General features: G+C 47.2%; 1 protein-coding gene across 1 annotated transcript; it reads left to right on the top strand.

Moving 5' to 3' along the window:
- The first annotated feature begins 12,382 nt into the window (after nucleotides 1-12,382).
- On the top strand, nucleotides 12,383-14,674 carry LOC125524078 (amino acid permease 8-like). The gene is made up of 6 exons (XM_048689148.1): nucleotides 12,383-12,670; nucleotides 12,791-13,024; nucleotides 13,138-13,231; nucleotides 13,347-13,564; nucleotides 13,639-13,778; nucleotides 13,878-14,674. The coding sequence occupies exons 1-6, from the start codon at nucleotides 12,547-12,549 to the stop codon at nucleotides 14,520-14,522; spliced, it is 1,455 nt and encodes a 484-aa protein (XP_048545105.1). The 5' UTR covers nucleotides 12,383-12,546; the 3' UTR covers nucleotides 14,523-14,674.
- Nucleotides 14,675-18,769: the final 4,095 nt, after the last annotated feature.

Genomic DNA, 18,769 nt, shown 5'->3' with positions numbered 1-18,769 from the left:
GAAACGAATCTTCCGAGATATCTTTGGCACTTTGGAACCATTGAATAGAGAGAGGTGAGAAATTAAGGGGTGCACCGGCATGGGAAAGCATTTGAATCAGGGAAAAGGGTATGGTCAACACCGAAAGCTTGAATTGAATCCACCGGAGAAGAAAATGAGAATGAAGAAGGATGAACTTGAAGCTCCTAAGTATCTTCATGAGAATCACCAGTTAAGAACATTGAAGAAAAGAATGAAGAAACTTCACATCAATAAAATGGATACTCGATTAAGAAATCTGAGTCCTTGAAAAAAAGGGGGGGGGGGGGGGGGTAAAACAAATGCAACTTGGGAAGGATGAAACAAACAGCATTGAAAAGAAGTGATAATCGATCTTGTAGAAGTTGAAGGGATCGGCTTAACTTGAAGAGAAGCACGCTGGTTGAGAAGAAATTGAGATGGCAAACTTGATGATCGAAAGGATTTGCATTCACAATGAAATATGAGAACACCGCTTTGGAAAGGTATGGAATCAACACTTGACAATGAAGCAACTCGAATACCACTATAAAAAACAAAGGATTTGGCTTGCAGAATAAATCGGAAACAAACATATGATAGATCCCATATCGTATCATGTGTCTGTTGGAAAGATATCCTACGTGATACTTGGATTCCCACCTATTAACTCCCAAAACTTTTTGGTTATGCAATCTGGTGTTGGGGATACAAGGAGGCACAATATATATCACACAACTAACAAAACGTATGCTCCAACTGTATCCATCCGTCAACACATAACCAAGAAAACTCTGGAAATCATGTACCTCGACATTCGGAAAGCATCCGATATACGAGCTGTGGCAATACTCCCGAACTCCCGCCCCAGTACTAGGTGGTGTCGAGGTTATCTCACCACTAACTGCATATAAGAGATTTTCGATGTTGGCAAGCTCAGGTATACCGGAACTGCAACGATAAAATTGTGACGACAACACCTCGGAGCTCAACTCCCCGGGACACTGCCACAACCCCTAAATGTCAGGAGGCACCAAGAACAATGTTCTCGTCACAAGAATATCGGAATGATCCCAAGATACCAGCGTGATCCTAAATTTTTTTTTGTGAAATTTTAGGAGAGGAAAGACAAAACATCTGCGTCAGGAGGCCTCACCAGAGCGAAGAAGGGACTGAGGAGTAAAAATAATCCTACTCTCTGATATATATAATCCTAAGACTCAAAACATTTTGTTCTAGACTCAACAACGTCAGCGATTCGATCAAGCAGGGGTCTCCTAAGTCGGGGATGGCTCTGATTACCAACTTGTAACACCCACGATGCGGCTATAACTCCCACGTGTCGAGGCACGACTTAGAGGCATAACCGCATAGTGGTTTTGTCGCAAGAAGGGTCATCTTCACAACATCCCATGTAATGAGCAAGACATGGATAAATAGAGTTGGCTTACACTCGCCACGTCACACAATATTGAAATAAGTTCATGCATCATCAGAGTACACTCATAGTCCAACTACGGGCAATCAAATGAAAAGAAGATAACCCAACTGCTAGATCCCCGATCATCCCAACTGGGCTCCACTACTGATCATCAGGAAAAGACATGTAATAACAACCAAGGTCCTCGTCGAACTCCCACTTGAGTTCGCTAGCATCACCTGCACTGGCATCATCGGCACCTACAACTATTTTGGTAGTATATGTGAGTCACGAGGACTCAGCAATCTCAAAACCCGCGAGATCAAGACTATTTAAGCTTATGGGTAGGATAAGGTAATAAGGTGGAGTTGCAACAAGCGCTAAGCAAATATAGTGGCTAACATAAGCAATTAAGAGTAAGATGAGAAGCTACACAATGGCCGTGAAGCTATAAGTGATCAAGAAGTGATCTTGAAACTACTTACGTTCAAACATAACCCAAAACCGTGTTCACTTCCCGGACTCCGACGAAAAGAGACCATCACGGCTACACACGTGGTTGATTCATTTTAATTAAGTCAAGTGTCAAGTTCTCTACAACCAGATATTAACAAATTCCCATCTGCCACATAACCACGGGCACAGCTCTCGAAAGTTTATACCCTGCAGGGGTGTCCCAACTTAGCCCATTAGAAGCTCTCACGTTCAACGAAGGATATTCCTTCTCCCGAAAAGACCCGATCAGTCTCGAAATCCCGGTTACAAGACATTTCGACAATGGTAAAAAAAGACCAGGAAGAGCGCCCGATGTGCCAACAAATCCTGATAGGAGTCGGACGTATCTCGTTCTCAGGGCACACCGGATGGGCAAGACGTCGGGTTAGCTGAGACCCTGGTTGCCCAGGGGGTGCCAGACATCGCCAGTTCGGACCAACACTCAGAGGAGCACTGGCCCGGGGGGTTAAAATAAAGATGACCCTCGGGTTAGCTGCTCCCAAGGGAAAAAGGCTTAGGTTGTTAGGCAAATGTAAAACCAAGGTTGGGCGTCGCTGGAGGAGTTTTATTCAAAGCGAACTGTCAAGGGGTTCCCATAACCCCAACCGCGTAAGGAACGCAAAATCAAGGAACATAACACCGGTATGACGGAAACTAGGGCGGCAAGAGTGGAACAAAACACCGAGCAAAAGGCCAAGCCTTCCACCCTTTGCCAAGTATATAGATGCATTAATTAGATAAGAGATAATATGATATCCCAACATATCCATGTTCCAACATGGAACAACCTGCAAGGCACCTGCAACTAGCAACGCTATAAGAGAGGCTGAGCAAAAGCGGTAACTTAGCCAAACAACGGTTTGCTAGGAAGGTGGGTTAGAGGCTTGACATGGCAATATGGGAGGAATGATAAACAAGTGGTAGGTAGCGCGACATAGCGATAGAACGAACAACTAGCAAGCAAAGATAGAAGTGATATCGAAGGTAATGGTCATCTTCCTGAGATCCCGCAATGAAGAAGAACAAGTCCATGAAGAAGACAAACAGACGTAGTAGAACGAATCCTCACAACTCCGGGACGAAACCAAAGCTAACGAGAGAAGCAAACCGGAAAGAAGCAAGCAACATGGTAAACACACAAGCATAAACATGGCATGATGCACAACCAAGGATGATGCATGTCCGGTTTAAATATGCATGGCATGGCAAAGTGCACAAACAAAACTACAAGTTAAGTGGATCTCAACATGTAACAAGATGCATGTTGACAAAACACCACGTTCAATTATTTAGTTCACTCCCGTTTAGGTACTCAACAATATTAAATGTTTGTTAGCATGGCAAGAGGTGAGGCATAAGTAAAGTAACATTTAGGCAAGTTTAAATGAGGCCGGAAATAACAAACAACAATTCCGGAAAATCCCCATATGCATATTATGAATTTGGTATTGTTCTGCCTTAAACCATATTTTACAGTTGGTAAACATGCAAGATGAGTGCACCAAGTTAAACAATGCATTTTTCTAACTGAAAGGATCAAGAAGAGGTGTCTAGAGGGGGGTGATTAGACACTAAGTGCTAAAAGTTGCAGTACTTAATTGCTTTAGGTTGAAGTGGAGTTTTGGCACAAGTTTAACAATAACAATACATATCAAGCAAGCATGCAAAGAGTATATGAGCAGCGAAAAGTAGAGCATGCAACTTGCAAGAATGTAAAGGGATGGGATTGGAGTGTGCAAACACAATTTGGAGACACAGAGATTTTTGAGACGTGGTTCTGATAGGTGGTGCTATCGTACATCCACGTTGATGGAGACTTCAACCCACGAAAGGTAACGGTTGCGCGTGTCCACGGAGGGCTCCACCCACGAATGGTCCACGAAGAAGCAACCTTGTCTATCCCACCATGGCCGTCGCCCACGAAGGACTTGCATCACTAGCAGTAGATCTTCACGAAGTAGGCGATCTCCTTGCCCTTACAAACTCCTTGGTTCAAATCCACAATCTTGTCGGAGGCTCCCAAGTGACACCTAGCCAATCTAGGAGACACCACTCTCCAAGAAGTAACAAATGGTGTGTTGATGATGAACTCCTTGCTCTTGTGCTTCAAATGATAGTCTCCCCAACACTCAACTCTCTCTCACAGGATATGGATTTGGTGGAAAGAATATTTGAGTGGAAAGCAACTTGGGAAGGCTAGAGATCAAGATTCATATGGTAAGAATGGAATATCTTGGCCTCAACACAAGTGTAGGTGGTTCTCTCTCAGAAAAAGGTAGGTTGAAAGTGTAGGTTCGTTCTGATGGCTCTCTCAACGAATGAAGAGGTGGTGGAGGGGTATATATAGCCTCCACACAAAATCTAACCGTTACACACAACTTGCCAATCTCGGTGGGACCGAATTGTTAAACTCGGTCGGACCGATTCAACAAAGCTAGTGACCGTTAGGGTTTTCGGTGGGACCGACTGGATCAACTCGGTGGGACCGATGTTCTAGGGTTAGGGTAAATCCAACTCGGTTTGACCTATTACTCAAACTCGGTGGGACCGATTTGGGTAATGAGAGAAACAGAGAATTGGCCAAGCAAACTTGGTGGGGCCGATTGCATATCTCGGAGGGACCGAAAATATTGCAATGGGTAACAGAGAGTTTGCAAGCCCATCTCAGTGAGACCGAGATCCCATCGGTGAGACCGAACTGATTAGGGTTTCTGGTAGTGGCTATGTCAACCGAACTCGGTGGCTCCGGATAGAAAGAATCGATGGGGCCGAGTTGGATATTTGGTGTGGGACATATTTGGAAGTGAGAAAGTGGTTGAGGGCTTTGGAGCATATCACTAAGCACTTTGAGCAAGCAAGCCATTAAGCAACATCTCATCCCTCCTTGATAGTATTGGCTTTTCCTATAGACTCAATGTGATCTTGGATCACTAAAATAGAAAATGTAGAGTCTTGAGCTTGGAGCTTGAGCCAATCCTTTGTCCTTAGCATTTTGAAGGGGTTCCACATCCTCTAGTCCATGCCACTTCATTGTTGAACTTATCTGAAATATACTAGGTAAAAATGTTAGTCCAACAAGAGATATGTTGACATTAATTACCAAAACCACCTAGGGAGCACTTGTGCTTTCACTACCTCATTTACATATAAAGTTTATTTAAAACGGAGCTACGATTATTTAGTTTTGAAATAAACCATTTTAACATGTCATTATGCAAAATAAATGCAAACAGCATTTTAAACATTTTAAGCATGGATGAAAGTTGCATATAATGAAACTAGATGAAATTCTAAGCATTTTGCATATATAAAACATTTTAATCTGATGCACGGTTTGTGAGTTATTATATGCATGAATACTATGGTATTTTTTGTAGAACTGTTTTACTCTGGATAATAGCTAAAACCGCAGCAGCAGAAAAAAACAGAATAGGCTGAAACTGCAATCGGGCCAACAGTGCACACAGGGTTGGGGGGTTGATTACCATGGGCCATTGAGACCTTGGGCCTGCTGAGCGGCTTGTAGCAGAGGCTGGCTGGGTGCGGCCCAACCGCGAGGTGAGGAGGTGTTGGGCCTGATGCGCGCTTGCAGTCCAAGCGCACGACGAGGAAGCGCTCGTCCTCTGTTCGAACGAGGACGAGGCAGAAACATGGGCAGGGGCGGAGGGACTTGGCGACGGCGGGACTTGCAGACGCGGCGAGGTGCTTCGGGAAGACGTGGTGGCTCGCAGGGGCTTGTGAGGTGGAGAAGGCGAGGGGAGACCAGATCTGGTGGGTCGGTGCCAGAACCGGCCGGTGGCGGAGCTCCATGGAGAGTAGTGGCAGCTGCTGTTGCCTGAAGAAAGGAAGGAGAGAGCGATTCAGAGAGGGAACAGGGGAAGGAAGCAGAGAGAGATGGCGGGATAGGGCTTCCTACCGGCGTCATGAAGGAACTCCGGTGAGGCTCGACATGCTGCGGGAACTGCTCACTGGCGGGTGGAGCTCCGGGGCGGGCAACCGACAGGGAAGTAAGGGGAGAATGAGGACAAAGGGGTCCTGGTGCTGCTGCTTGCAGCCGGCGGCGAGGAGCCTCGGCTGGAGGAGGAGAAGGAGCTCGGGCGCGGGATGCGGAAGATCGAGCAGGCAGAGGAAGGAGGAGGCTCTCGGCTGGCCATGATTTGGTTGGGTGGCGCTGAAATTGAGGAGAAGGTGGGTGGCAGCGCTGGCTGACTGAATCGAGGGGATCGGGAGGGATCCCAAGGAGAGAGTGGTGGCGGGGGGGGAGGGGATGGATGGGACATCTCTCCTAGAAACTAGGGTTTTGGACTGATATTTCTAGCATTGGTTTTTGGTTAGGGGCTATACTAGTCCCTCCGATCGCAATCGGACGGTCGAGAAATAAGTAGGTAGGGGTCCAAATAAGAATTCGAAGATGTTTTATAGATGTTTGGGGATGATCCGGACACATCGGTCATAACTGCCCGGGTCGGGTTCGAGGAAGTTTCAGATGCGCGGGGTCGGGTGCACTGTGCAGAGAGGGGGTCTGACAAAAGGCCACGGAGGCAAGGGTTTTGATGGGCTCAGAAAAGAGAGAGAAAAGAGTGGTCCGGCTAGTCTAAGAGAAGGTCAACAATGAAAACGAAGAAGCGGCAACTACGAGCAGATGCAACTTTTGAAAACATGACAGCAACGGAGTGTCGATGCAATGCGATAACGAATGCATCAAACAAATAAATAACACAGCTGACACGCGAAACAAGGAAGGCATCTGGAGCATCGGTCTTGGGGCGTCATAGAGTTCTACTAGGACTACTAGTCCTAGTAGGATTCCTCCACAAGGAAGAGAGGGGGAAGGAAGGAGAGGGAGTAGGAAAGGGGGCACCGCACCCCTTCCCTTGTCCAATTCGGACTGCTAAGGGGTGGCGGCCTGCCCTGGCTGCCCTTATATCTCTCCAATAAGGCCCATGGTGGCCCATTAGTTCCCCCGGGGGGTTCCGGTAACCCCTCCGGCACTCCGTTTTTACCCGAAACTATCCGGAACACTTCCGGTGTCCGAATAACATGGTCCAATATATCAATCTTTATGTCTCGGCCATTTCAAGACTCCTCATCATGTCCGTGATCTCATCTGAGACTCCGAACAACCTTCGGTCAACAAATCACATAAACTCATAATACAAATCGTCATCGAACGTTAAGAGTGCGGACGCTACGGGTTCGAGAACTATGTAGACATGACCGAGACACATCTCCGGTCAATAACCAATAGCGGAACCTGGATGCTCATATTGTCTCCTACATATTCTACGAAGATCTTTATCGGTCAGACCACATAACAACATACGTTGTTCCCTTTGTCATCGGTATGTTACTTGCCCAAGATTCGATCGTCGGTATCTCAATACCTAGTTCAATCTCGTTACTGGCAAGTCTATTTAATCGTTCCGTAATACATCATCCCATGACTAACTCATTAGTCACATTTCTTACAAGGCTCATAGTGATGTGCATTACCGAGAGGGCCCAGAGATACCGCTCCGATACACAGAGTGACAAATCCTAATCTCGATCTATGCCAACTCAACAAACACCATCAGTGACACCTGTAGAGCATCTTTATAATCACGCAGTTATGTTGTGACATTTGATAGCACACAAGGTGTTCCTCCGGTATTCAGGAGTTGCATAATCACATAGTCTGAGGAACATGTATAAGTCATGAAGAAAGCAATATCAGAAGAACTAAACGACCATTATGCTAAGCTAATGGATGGGTCTTGTCCATCACATCATTCTCTAATGATGTGATCCCATTCATCAAATGACAACACATGTCTATGGCTAGGAAACTTAACCATCTTTGATTAACGAGCTAGTCAAGTAGAGGCATACTAGGGACACTCTGTTTGTCTATGTATTCACACATGTACTAAGTTTCTGGTTAATACAATTCTAGCATGAATAATAAACATTTATCATGATATAAGGAAATATAAATAACAACTTTATTATTGCCTCTAGGGCATATTTTCTTCAAGTAGCAACTCATGTAAGCTCAATTGCTTCATCTTGTCGTCATTGCATATGCTTCTTATGTTTGCATTGTCATGCTAATACATATGTTGTTTGCTAGACGGCGGTGGCGGCCACTTTGTATCACGAGGTAGAGAAGAAGTTGTTTGCTTTTAGCCATTGTTGGATCATATTGAATGGCAAGCCGAAGTGGACACAACTTGTGTCCGATCTCAAGTACAGCAAGAAGAGAAATGATGGCTCAAGCTCCCACCAATCAATTGGGTTGGACGATGTACGAATGGAAAAGCCACCGTGCCAAAGGATAACCGATAAGTCATGGGAATGGACAGGCATTTTTCGGCAAGGGAGAACAAGAAAGAGGAGAGGTGCAAGCTCATGTTGGATATGCAAAAGGAGAGGGTGGAGTGGGACCTGAAGAGGGTAAAGAAGAAGCTGGAAATTGAGAGGGAGAAGATCGAGTTGGAGAAGTAAGAGGCGGCGATCAAATGGGAACTCAAGAAGGCCAAGACATTTGACGAGATTGAGCTTGAGAAGGAGATGTTGCAACTCGCACGGGACGCTGAGGATACGAAGATCATGTTGGCGGACAAAACCATTTTGGATGAGCATGCAAAAAGGTGGCTTCCGAACAAGAAGAAGGAGATCAACGACCGTAGAGAGTACGAGGCGGCGAGGGCGGCTGCTGCGGCAACAACGTATCATGCAGCCAGGATACAGGCGGAGGAGGCAGCCCAAATGCAGGCGGAGTAGGCAGTCTCGGATGCAGGCGAAGCACGACAAGCATGGCGCAATCCGCCTGGGTCGGAGAAGGCGCCATGGATGGCGCCCGGCCAGTGATCTGAGGTCGTTCGTCACACTTGAACATTGATTTCATTTTGACATGTCCGATTTGTTGAACTTTGATTTGCTTTGCTTTGTTTTGAACCGTTGAATTCAAAAAATTTGTATCATATGATCGATGTGCATGAATTACATTTGTGGTATGTGAGTACGCGGCGCAATATATAAGGCCAATTCCACCGCGCGACCCCATCGTGTCCGCGCATCCTTTTGAGGTAAAAAGGACGAACCAGACGGCCCAGCGCGCGGGCGCAAACGGACTTTTGTCTGTTTTCTGTCCGCTTTCTACCCATCTCTGGCCCAAGTTTGCGCCGCTTTTGGGGTGAAACGGACAGTACGCGGACGCGCGGGCCGTCTGCGCGTGTCCTCCCCTGGCCCGCCGGTCGGTGGCACAGGGACGCCTTTTTCTATCCGCCCCCTCCCTCCCTCCAGCCGCACCCCCTCCACTCTTCTCCACTCTTCCACACTCTTCCCCTCGCAACCGCCGCTGCTGCCATTGCAGTCGTGCAGCTCGGACGCACGCTCGCCCAACCCCTTCCCCTCGGCGCCCCCGAGCTACCCAACCACGGCTACCTGATTTGCGCACCCGTCGGCCGAATTTGGGGCGCATCCGGTCGGTTTTGAGCTCGCCCGGCTGTGGGAGGCCGCGTCGCGCCATGGACAGGCCGGACACCGGGCCGGAAGGCCCTGGCAGGGCCATAAGGCCACATGCAGGCAGTGGCTCCTTCTCTAGCCACTTGGATCTGCACCGTCGGTGGTCCGTCGGCGGTCGGCCGGGCATGGTGCTAGCCCAAAAGCTCGTCCGCGCATCGTTGCCACTCATTAAGTGCGGCCACTGCCCAAAGAAGATCATGCGCCGCGTGTCTACAATGCCGGAACATCCCGGATGGGTGTTCATCAAGTGCTTAAACGATGGGGTATGTGCTCTTTTTAGTTTCGGTTTGTGCTCTAGATTTGACTAGTTGTGCTAACTTCAAATTTTATTATGTAGCATGGATGCAAGTTTTGGTATTGGGAAGAAGAGTACATCGATATATTGATATAGCGCAATTTAGTAGATATTCATGCACTTTTAGCTAGTATAGAGGTTGTAGATGAGAGAAGTGCACTTGTTGCTAGATTAGAGGCTAGACACGAGACTAGATGCGAGGAAGCAACATCTACTTCTTTAGACTCGAAGAAGAAAAAAGCACGTAAGATCGAGCCTCCTCCACAGATAAACAATGAATGCATCGAGAAGGCACTAATCGAATTTACAGGAACAGTTATGGAAGTTGGATATCTTCTAAAATGTATTCTTGTGGTTCTTGTTTTCTTTGGTCTTACTTTTCTATTTGGTAATGTATTCCTATATACCAAAAATAAATGATGAAAAAAAAGTTAAGGGCTTACAAAAAAAAGTACACGGACAGGATGCGGCCGGGATGCGGCCGCGCGTTAGACACACTCAGACATGACCCCATTATCCTACCTAAACAGACAAATCTAAACAAAACGGATATCTATTTGGGGATCGCGCGATGGAGTTGGCGTACGAACCGACGGGCGGACGCGCACGTGGGCGTGTAAGGCCGGATTTTCCAAAGTCCTGTAGATGATGTAGCCCGCGGACTCTGTGATGGTGACATGGCATGCATGCCAGTATATGGTGGGCCGCATCTTCTCCGTTTGAACCAGCATTTTTGTCAACGTATCAGACCAGTCAAATGTACTCATCTATCTATTTTTTTTACTCTTTGTAGATATAATCAAGTCATCCGATCATTCTAATATTTTAAATCTGATACTAACAAAAACTGTACCATAAGATTTCTCGTTTTGATTTATAATGTGTTGATTTATCCGTTGACCAACATATACTTATGTGGAAAATTTCTGTGTCGATGGTTGCATATACTATATTGGTGTTATTAGTCAATGTGTACGTGCAATGCACGTTAATTTGAAAGTATATTAAGTGCATGCGGATATTAAGTAGGATATTATTTATGTGTTAGTATGTGATTAGCATTATATTTGGCATGAAATTAACTGCACGCTAAACGTGTTGAGCGCTCTACATTGAAGCAGTCTAGGTCGTTGGATTGACATGATTTGATGACCGAGATTAATTGGATCTGCCCCGTTGGGTCTTTTTATATTGGTATAGATAATATCATGTGGTGGCGTTTCTTTCTTCTTGGTGGTGGGAGGGTGCGTTGTATTGATATATTTTTATAGGCTAGTTGCTGTAGATTAATTTGAAAATTCTTTGGCCCAATCAAAATCGTAAACTAAATCCAAAATTAAATACCACAATTGAATGAAAGAGCTTCAAGATTAAGGAATATAGCAAATTCAAAGAATTGAATGGGAGAGTTTGAGAAATTGTTGATCCGGCCAAAATCAAATGACACAATTTTTAAATTGAATATCTCAATTAATTTTGAGTCTTTAAAAAATAGGAAGCATGGTGTATAATATAAAAGAACTGAACGAGGGAGCCGTGAGAAATTGTTGATCTGGTCGAAATCGGATGACCCAATTCTAATTGATGATCTCAATTGAATATGGCCTCTTTAAAACTAGGGAGCTTAGTATTATGGAAGATATTTAGGTGATAGTAGCACCTGCCAAAGAAAGCACGAAATAAGATCTCACCCTTTAGTGAGATTTGTTTTTTTAATGAGAGGAGAAAATCCAGTGAGAGGGAGTGACAGGAGGTGAGACAAAAAACCGAAAGAAAAAATCAAACAAAAATAAACTTCGCTTTTAAGAGTAGACATAGGTTGTTGAATGGACACAATTCGATGGCTGTTGAGTCCTTTTATATTGGTATAGAATAGCGGAACCCGGCTTTGATTTGTGTGGCGTATTTTTTCGATAGAGAGTGAATTTTGTTGACTCGGTATAATTAGAATACATACAGTCAACACAAGCGCAAACGCGCAACTAAACATGTCGGCAAATAGCAAAGTCAGTGCAGAGCAACCTGAGTGTGGATGCAATTTTTTTTTTTTTGCATCGAACAGTGTGGATGCATTTGGAGAGCGCGCGATTAGCGACGCTACGTGCACGCTACGTACACCAAGAGTAGTTAATTGTAATAGTACTTGCTGTCAGCCGGTCTGTGTTCACATCGCAGACAGCGGCCGCGCGTTGGCGCAGTCAACTCTTCCTCCTCCAAGCGGTTGTTCATGAGCTAAGCAAGCAGACGAGACGATGTAGCCCGCGGACTCTGTGATGGAGACATGGCATCTTCTCCGTTGAGCCAGCATTTTTGTCAACACATCAGAACAGTCAGATGCAGTTATCTTTTCTATTTTTTTCACCCTTCGGATATAATCAAGCCATCTGATCGTTCTGATCTTTTAAATCTGAAACCAGCAAAAACTGCATCGATCTTTTTGGTTGAGTTCCCCACACGGCTCAGAGACCCGACGGCGTGGGCCGCGTGGCCCTAACTAACTAACAACTATAATCTTTTCAGAAGAAAAACTTAACAACTAGAATAACAACGGAACTCCGGGATTAACCAACCAATCATCAAATTTTAAAAACGAATTCGTGTAACTAACGTTGATCACGAGCAGGTTCCGAACCTACAAATAGCCAAGTTGGACACGGCTCCTGTGAATCTGTCTGGATTCGGCGGAAACCATATATGCCAGCCGGTTTGGGCAACTGGGCCGATTCCATCCAAGAAGAATTAAAGGAGTAACTCGCTGCGTTATAAGACCGCCGGGCGCATCGATCGCTAGCTAGCTGTTCGCACGCAGAGCACCAGTCCAGCGTAGGCGATGGCCCGGGTAGGCGGCGGCGATGTCGAGATCGGGGGGCTTCCGGCGCCGGCGGGCGACCCTCGGCGGAGGGTCGTCGCCGCCGACTACTCCCTCGACGACGACGGCAAGCCCAGGCGGACAGGCAAGCCAAACCGATCCATCTCCCTCCCTCTCTCGCTCTCCCTGACGCCATGCGTCGCGGGCTTGGGGCAGACCAATCTTTGACTTTGTTGACTGAGCCGGCCGCGGGTTGGTTGGGCAGGGACGGTGTGGACGGCGAGCGCGCACGTGATCACGGCGGTGATCGGCTCCGGCGTGCTGTCGCTGCCCTGGTCCGTGGCGCAGCTGGGCTGGGTCGCCGGCCCGGTCACGCTCCTGCTCTTCGCCCTCATCACCTACTACACCTCCGTGCTCCTGGGCGACTGCTACCGCAGCGAGGACGCCGTCACCGGCAAGAGGAACTACACCTACATGGAGGCCGTCGGGTCCCTCCTAGGTACGCGCCCCCTCCACCACATGCCTCTTGCGTGAGCGCGCCATTAAATTCTTCGCGAGTTCAGGCAATGTTTACATCATCTTGTTTGTCTACCTGCTCGATCATGTGTGTAGGTAAAGGGCAGGTGTGGTTTTGCGGCCTCTGTCAGTACGTCAATCTGGTTGGGACTGCGATCGGGTACACCATTACAGCATCCATCAGTGCCGCGTAAGTCAGACGACCTCGCTCTGATGCACTGTTAAGTCAATTCATGGTACTATGCCGTTTATGATGATCAGTTGATCTCACTGTTTTGTGGTTTTGGGGGGGGATGATCCAACAGGGCTTTGTACAAGGCCAACTGCTTCCACAGCAAAGGCCACTCGGCCGACTGCGGGGTGTACACCACCATGTACATGGTCGTGTTCGGGATCTCCCAGATCGTCTTCTCCCAGCTCCCCAACCTCCACGAGATGGCCTGGCTGTCCATCCTCGCCGCCGTCATGTCCTTCTCCTACGCCACCATCGGCGTCGGCCTCTCCTTGGCACAGACCATAACAGGTAGGATCAAGAACCTTCCTTCCCACCAAGAGTAACTTTGTGTCTGCATGTTCGATCTAATTGGCAATTGGCAGGTCCTACGGGCAAGACAACCATCGGTGGCACTCAAATTGGGGTCGACGTCACTTCGGCCCAGAAGATATGGCTGACATTGCAAGCGCTCGGCAACATCGCATTCGCCTACTCATACTCCATGGTTCTTATAGAAATCCAGGTATGAATGTCACAAGATTCAGTGCATATTACATACACGTTTGCACCCATAAGTTACGGTCACTAATGGCGTCTATCTATGTGGAAACTGATGCTGCAGGACACGGTGAAGGCGCCACCGGCGGAGAACAAGACGATGAGGAAGGCGAACCTGATGGGGGTCTCCACCACCACGGCCTTCTACATGCTCTGCGGCTGCCTCGGCTACTCGGCCTTCGGCAACGACGCGCCGGGGAACATGCTCACCGGCTTCGGCTTCTACGAGCCCTACTGGCTCATCGACTTCGCCAACGTCTGCATCGTGGTGCACCTCGTCGGCGCCTACCAGGTCTACTGCCAGCCCATCTACGCCGCCGTGGAGAGCTGGGCGGCGGGGCGGTGGCCCGACTCGGAGTTCGTCGTCCGGCAGTACCACCCCTTCTCGGGCAAGTTCAGCCTCAACATGTTCCGGCTGGTGTGGAGGACGGCGTTCGTGATCGTGAGCACGGTGCTCGCCATCTCGCTGCCATTCTTCAACGACATCCTCGGCCTGCTCGGCGCGCTCGGCTTCTGGCCGCTCACCGTCTACTTCCCCGTGGAGATGTACATCTCGCAGAGCAAGATGAAGAAGTACTCCGGGAAGTGGGTGGCTCTGCAGACCCTCAGCTTCGCGTGCTTCGCGGTAACCGTGGCCGTCACCGTCGCGTCTATCCAGGGGATCACCCAGTCGCTCAAGAACTATGTGCCGTTCAAGACCAAGTTGTGAACGGGATTAGCTTAGCTGTGAGTAGAAATTCTTTGACTTGTGTTTGTTTAAGATTTTTCTCGAGAAAAAGGTGTCATCTGTAGACTGTATCTGTGTGCTTGATATTTTTAGATGAACGTGGAAAATCCAGTGGGAAATCTTTGGTAGAACTATGACTATCCAGCCCTTGATGCCGTTGAGTCTCCGTTCCATGCATAATCACGTCAAGAGATTACGTTCACCCAAATGATAAATGTCACATGACACGAAACAATCTGGGCCTGATATTTTTTATGATTAAAGTTGTTATCCAAAAAAAACTAAAACTTGCCATCCAGAAATAAATTTGTCATGCTTGCAACTAAAGTTGTCATCCTCACATCATTAAACTTACCATAAAAACATCGCAATTGCCACGGGTGGCAGGTCCTACTTTTGATCGGGCGCAAGAATATTCCTACTCACTCACCCGAATGAAGTCTATTTTAAAACTTGAATTTGTAGAGCCGGTCGGAATCAAACCCTGAACTCTAAATCCCTGAAGTCCACACCCTGTATTCAGTGATCCCGGTCAATCTTAACCCTAAGCCTGTTCGATATTGTTTGGCACACAGGGAAAAAGGCAATCCCCGTCGGGATCACACACTACTCTAGCTGACTATGTTGGCCCAAATCTCTCTTCTCCATCCTTTCTCTTCCCCGTATAATATCTCCATTGTTTTGAAGAAAAGCCAGGTCACGCCGGTCCTAGGAGGTTGCGGCTGTAGCAGGTCTCCTCTCGCACGCAAGCTTTGCATTAGCCATGATATAACCGCAGGTCCGCAGCGGTGAGACGGGGACCTGAACTGCAACACACCCGTTTCACGACAAATGGCGACAATGTTGGCCGTGTCGCGTGTGCTCCGGCGAGGTCAACCTACCTGCGCCCAGGCGTGTATGCGCGTGTAGCTGGCTAGTGCAAAGCTAGCTACGTACGAGTGCGTGCGTTGCGTGCCTAGGAAATCGATCAAGCTGCTTAGGATGTAGCGAGGAAATCGACCGAACAGCAAACACCGGCGCCAGCTCAAGCGCCCGCGTACTCCAGGACCTGACCTTGAAAGCTGATACGTACACCAACAACGACTTACTGGTGCCGACCGCCGTGCTCCAGGACCTGTTCCTCGCCGAGGCCGCGACATCGGCCTCCACGGCGCTCCAGTGCCAGCCTACTCGCCTCCCCAGGACCCACACGTCAACGTCGAGATCGACCTGCAGTCCACGCCCCCTGCGTTCCACTCCGGCCACAGGTGCAACCTGCTACCACGCTGCCCGTCATTGGCGCTCCTCCCCTTTCTTTGTCGAGGCTCTTCTCTGGTCAAAGCCGCACAAGCACAATGGCTCCTACTCAGCCACCTTACTAGCTACTGCGGCCGGTGCCGGATCAGAGCAAGCGTGCACACGTTGGCCGTGCTCGTTTCATTATGTAGTCAGGTTTTTTTAACAGATCTGTCGTGAGGTGAGAGAGACAGATAGAAAAGGGGAAGAAGATGGATATGACGTGTGGGTCTGAATAATCAGTGAGAGAAGTAGGTTATCCCGGCCGGGATTGTCCTTTTCCTGGTGTGACAAATAGAGTCAGGGTTTGAATTGGCCGGGATCACTGAATACAGGGTGTCGACTTTAGGGATTCAGAGTTCAGGGTCTGATTCAGATCACCTCTACAAATTCAGGGTTTAAAATAGACTTTACTCCACTCACCCATAGGAGACCTTGCTGACATGGATGCTGCATGCGTTGAAATTAACAAATGCAGATTAATATATTATGCATTTCGCAGGAAACGACAGTGACAGTATAGTAGAATAGTTTTTCGCAGCGTGCATGCACCTTAATTTAACTACAGTACAATTAGCTGCTCTCTGCTTGCTCACGCATTCTTTGTTCGAAATTGCTCCACGGACGACATGTGCTGGCCGACCTGCGGACGAAGGAACAATCCAGCGGCCCTTGCAAAGTCAATCATGCGCATGTGTGGCTGATTTAACCTGTCGTCTTAGAATCGTCCGAAAAAAATCGTGTGTATAGCAAGACTATTCTTTGTTTCTCCAATTGGCGTTCACATGCACAACGGACGACACAGCAAAAATACTCTTACTTGCTTAGCTGTTCTGACTCGGCACTGCTCAGTACAAGATTGAAATAATCGATGTTATTATAGAAATAGAAATTCAACAGCTGGAGCAAGCGGCATTAGTTCTCTTTCGCAGATCTCATCTAATGGACACAGTTGTCGTCTCGTCATTTGTAAGACACGCTGTGATTTTTGCTACTCCCTCTGTTTATTTTTATAAGGCTTTATAGATGTTTCAAACATTATGCAAAACAACTCAATTTTACTTGTCTGAAACGACTTATAAAAATGAACGGAGGGAGTAAATGAAATCGAAGAGGTAGCTCTTTTTATCAAAAAAAAAAATCTAATGGACAGAGTCACGCAGGTGCATTGCATGTGGAGAGTCTCTTCTGGCTCGAGTAGCACCAGAAAGATAGAATCTTCCAGCTCATGCTCATTCATTACAAAAGTCGAAAATTTAAAACAATTGATCTCGTGTAAGTTCTTTTGTCGTTGTGGTGCACAATTTGCAAGTTACTGGGTTGTGATCTATGGCAACAACGTTAGCGTATGATCACCGCTCTAATATTGTGCGTACATCTACCAAGTAAAATTTTATAGATGTAACAATCATTGGAATGTTATGCAGATCCGGGTATTGATTGTTCGAAGTGTCACTCACAAGTTGAGTGATGCCAGTATTTTTGAGTTGTGCTAATTCCATAAGTCAAAGTCTCAGTTACATTTCATGCAATGAACAATAACAGATTAAAAAAAACTAGAACATCAAGGGTTTAACGCTGAAAAGAAATGGGTTGCTAGATCTAATGAGACCGAGGAATAGGATGCTCTTTTTTTGGCCTTCGAGAAACAAAACAAAAAAGTTTTGAAAATTCTTTGATGAGGAAATTCAGCTCAAGGAGATTTAGCGAATTCGAATCCCTCCCTTCCATAGGGGACTCGGGAGGTTTGTGTTGAGAAATTAAGCAATTGTTCGACTAATTTAATCTAATAATAAATTATGAACATGACATAGAGAGTGCTAATGACATACTGAATTTTGATGATGTACGCACGTACTAGGCAGTTAGTAGAAACGTCTATACAAACTACTAGTGCTGCACACATGAAAGTAAACAGGAGCGGTGTAAATGTGTTATACCCTCCAGTAGGCTAGTCGGCCGTAGCAGCAGCGGAGGCGTCGGCCTCGTCTGCAATCCTCTTGTCCGCAGCAGCCTTCTCGGCAGCCGCATGATCGGAGTCAGTGCTCATGGTGAAGACGAAGGTGACACAGAAGTAGTCGATGTAGATGAAGTAGTTGAACCAAGGCGAGCAGTCGCGTAGGAGACGCTCTCCAAAAACCTAATCGCCTCTCTCCCGTACAGGATCTGGAGAAGCGGGGTTTCAGAAGCCTGCTCTCCCATCAGCCGTGTACGCGGTAGACGGGATGGGATCACCGAGGGCAGTATCAGTGAAAGGAACGACCAGGGAGTAGTGGAGGTGTGAAGCGCATGGAGCTGAGCTGCGATGCCTCATATATATAGCCAGTCGGGTAGGAGAACGGTCCAGCAATAAAACGCATTTAATTACAGATGTTTCATCTCCATAAAAATGTGTTTAATTACAGACGTTTCATCTCCATAAAAACATGTTTAATTACATACGTTTCCATCTCCACAATAAAAACGCATTTATTATGGACGTTTTAATTTCCGCAATGAATATGACATTTCACATTCATTTTGTGTCTGTAATGGACTCTCCAATTTTGACCAGCAAAACATTGCATCGGCTCGGCTCATTCCCACAACCCGCAACCCGCAACCCGCGGCGCGCGCGCGCCGTGGCGTGGCGTGGCGGAGGAGCGCGTGTGGAACACCTCTCCTTCCTTCACACCAACTCATACTAGTGGGAGAAGAGCTCACCTTATAAGTTGGTGCACACCTATCTCAACTAGTCATGTGGGACTAAACTTCCCACCACTCAATTGACAGTATGGGCCCTTAGGGATTTTCTGAAATTGTTAAATGGGCATGTAGCCCAACTAATATTCAGCAATCCCCCATCAGATCCCAAAGGCCCATGGTGTTGTCCTCTGTTCCAAACTCTGTTTTGATATACCAATATTTTCAGTGGAGACCCGTTAAGGTTGAACATCCACCTAGAACAAATAGCT

The sequence above is a fragment of the Triticum urartu genome, chromosome 7 (genome assembly GCF_003073215.2).
Source record: "Triticum urartu cultivar G1812 chromosome 7, Tu2.1, whole genome shotgun sequence".
In the NCBI taxonomy this organism is placed as follows: domain Eukaryota; kingdom Viridiplantae; phylum Streptophyta; class Magnoliopsida; order Poales; family Poaceae; genus Triticum; species Triticum urartu.
This window is presented reverse-complemented; position numbering and strand designations above follow the sequence as displayed.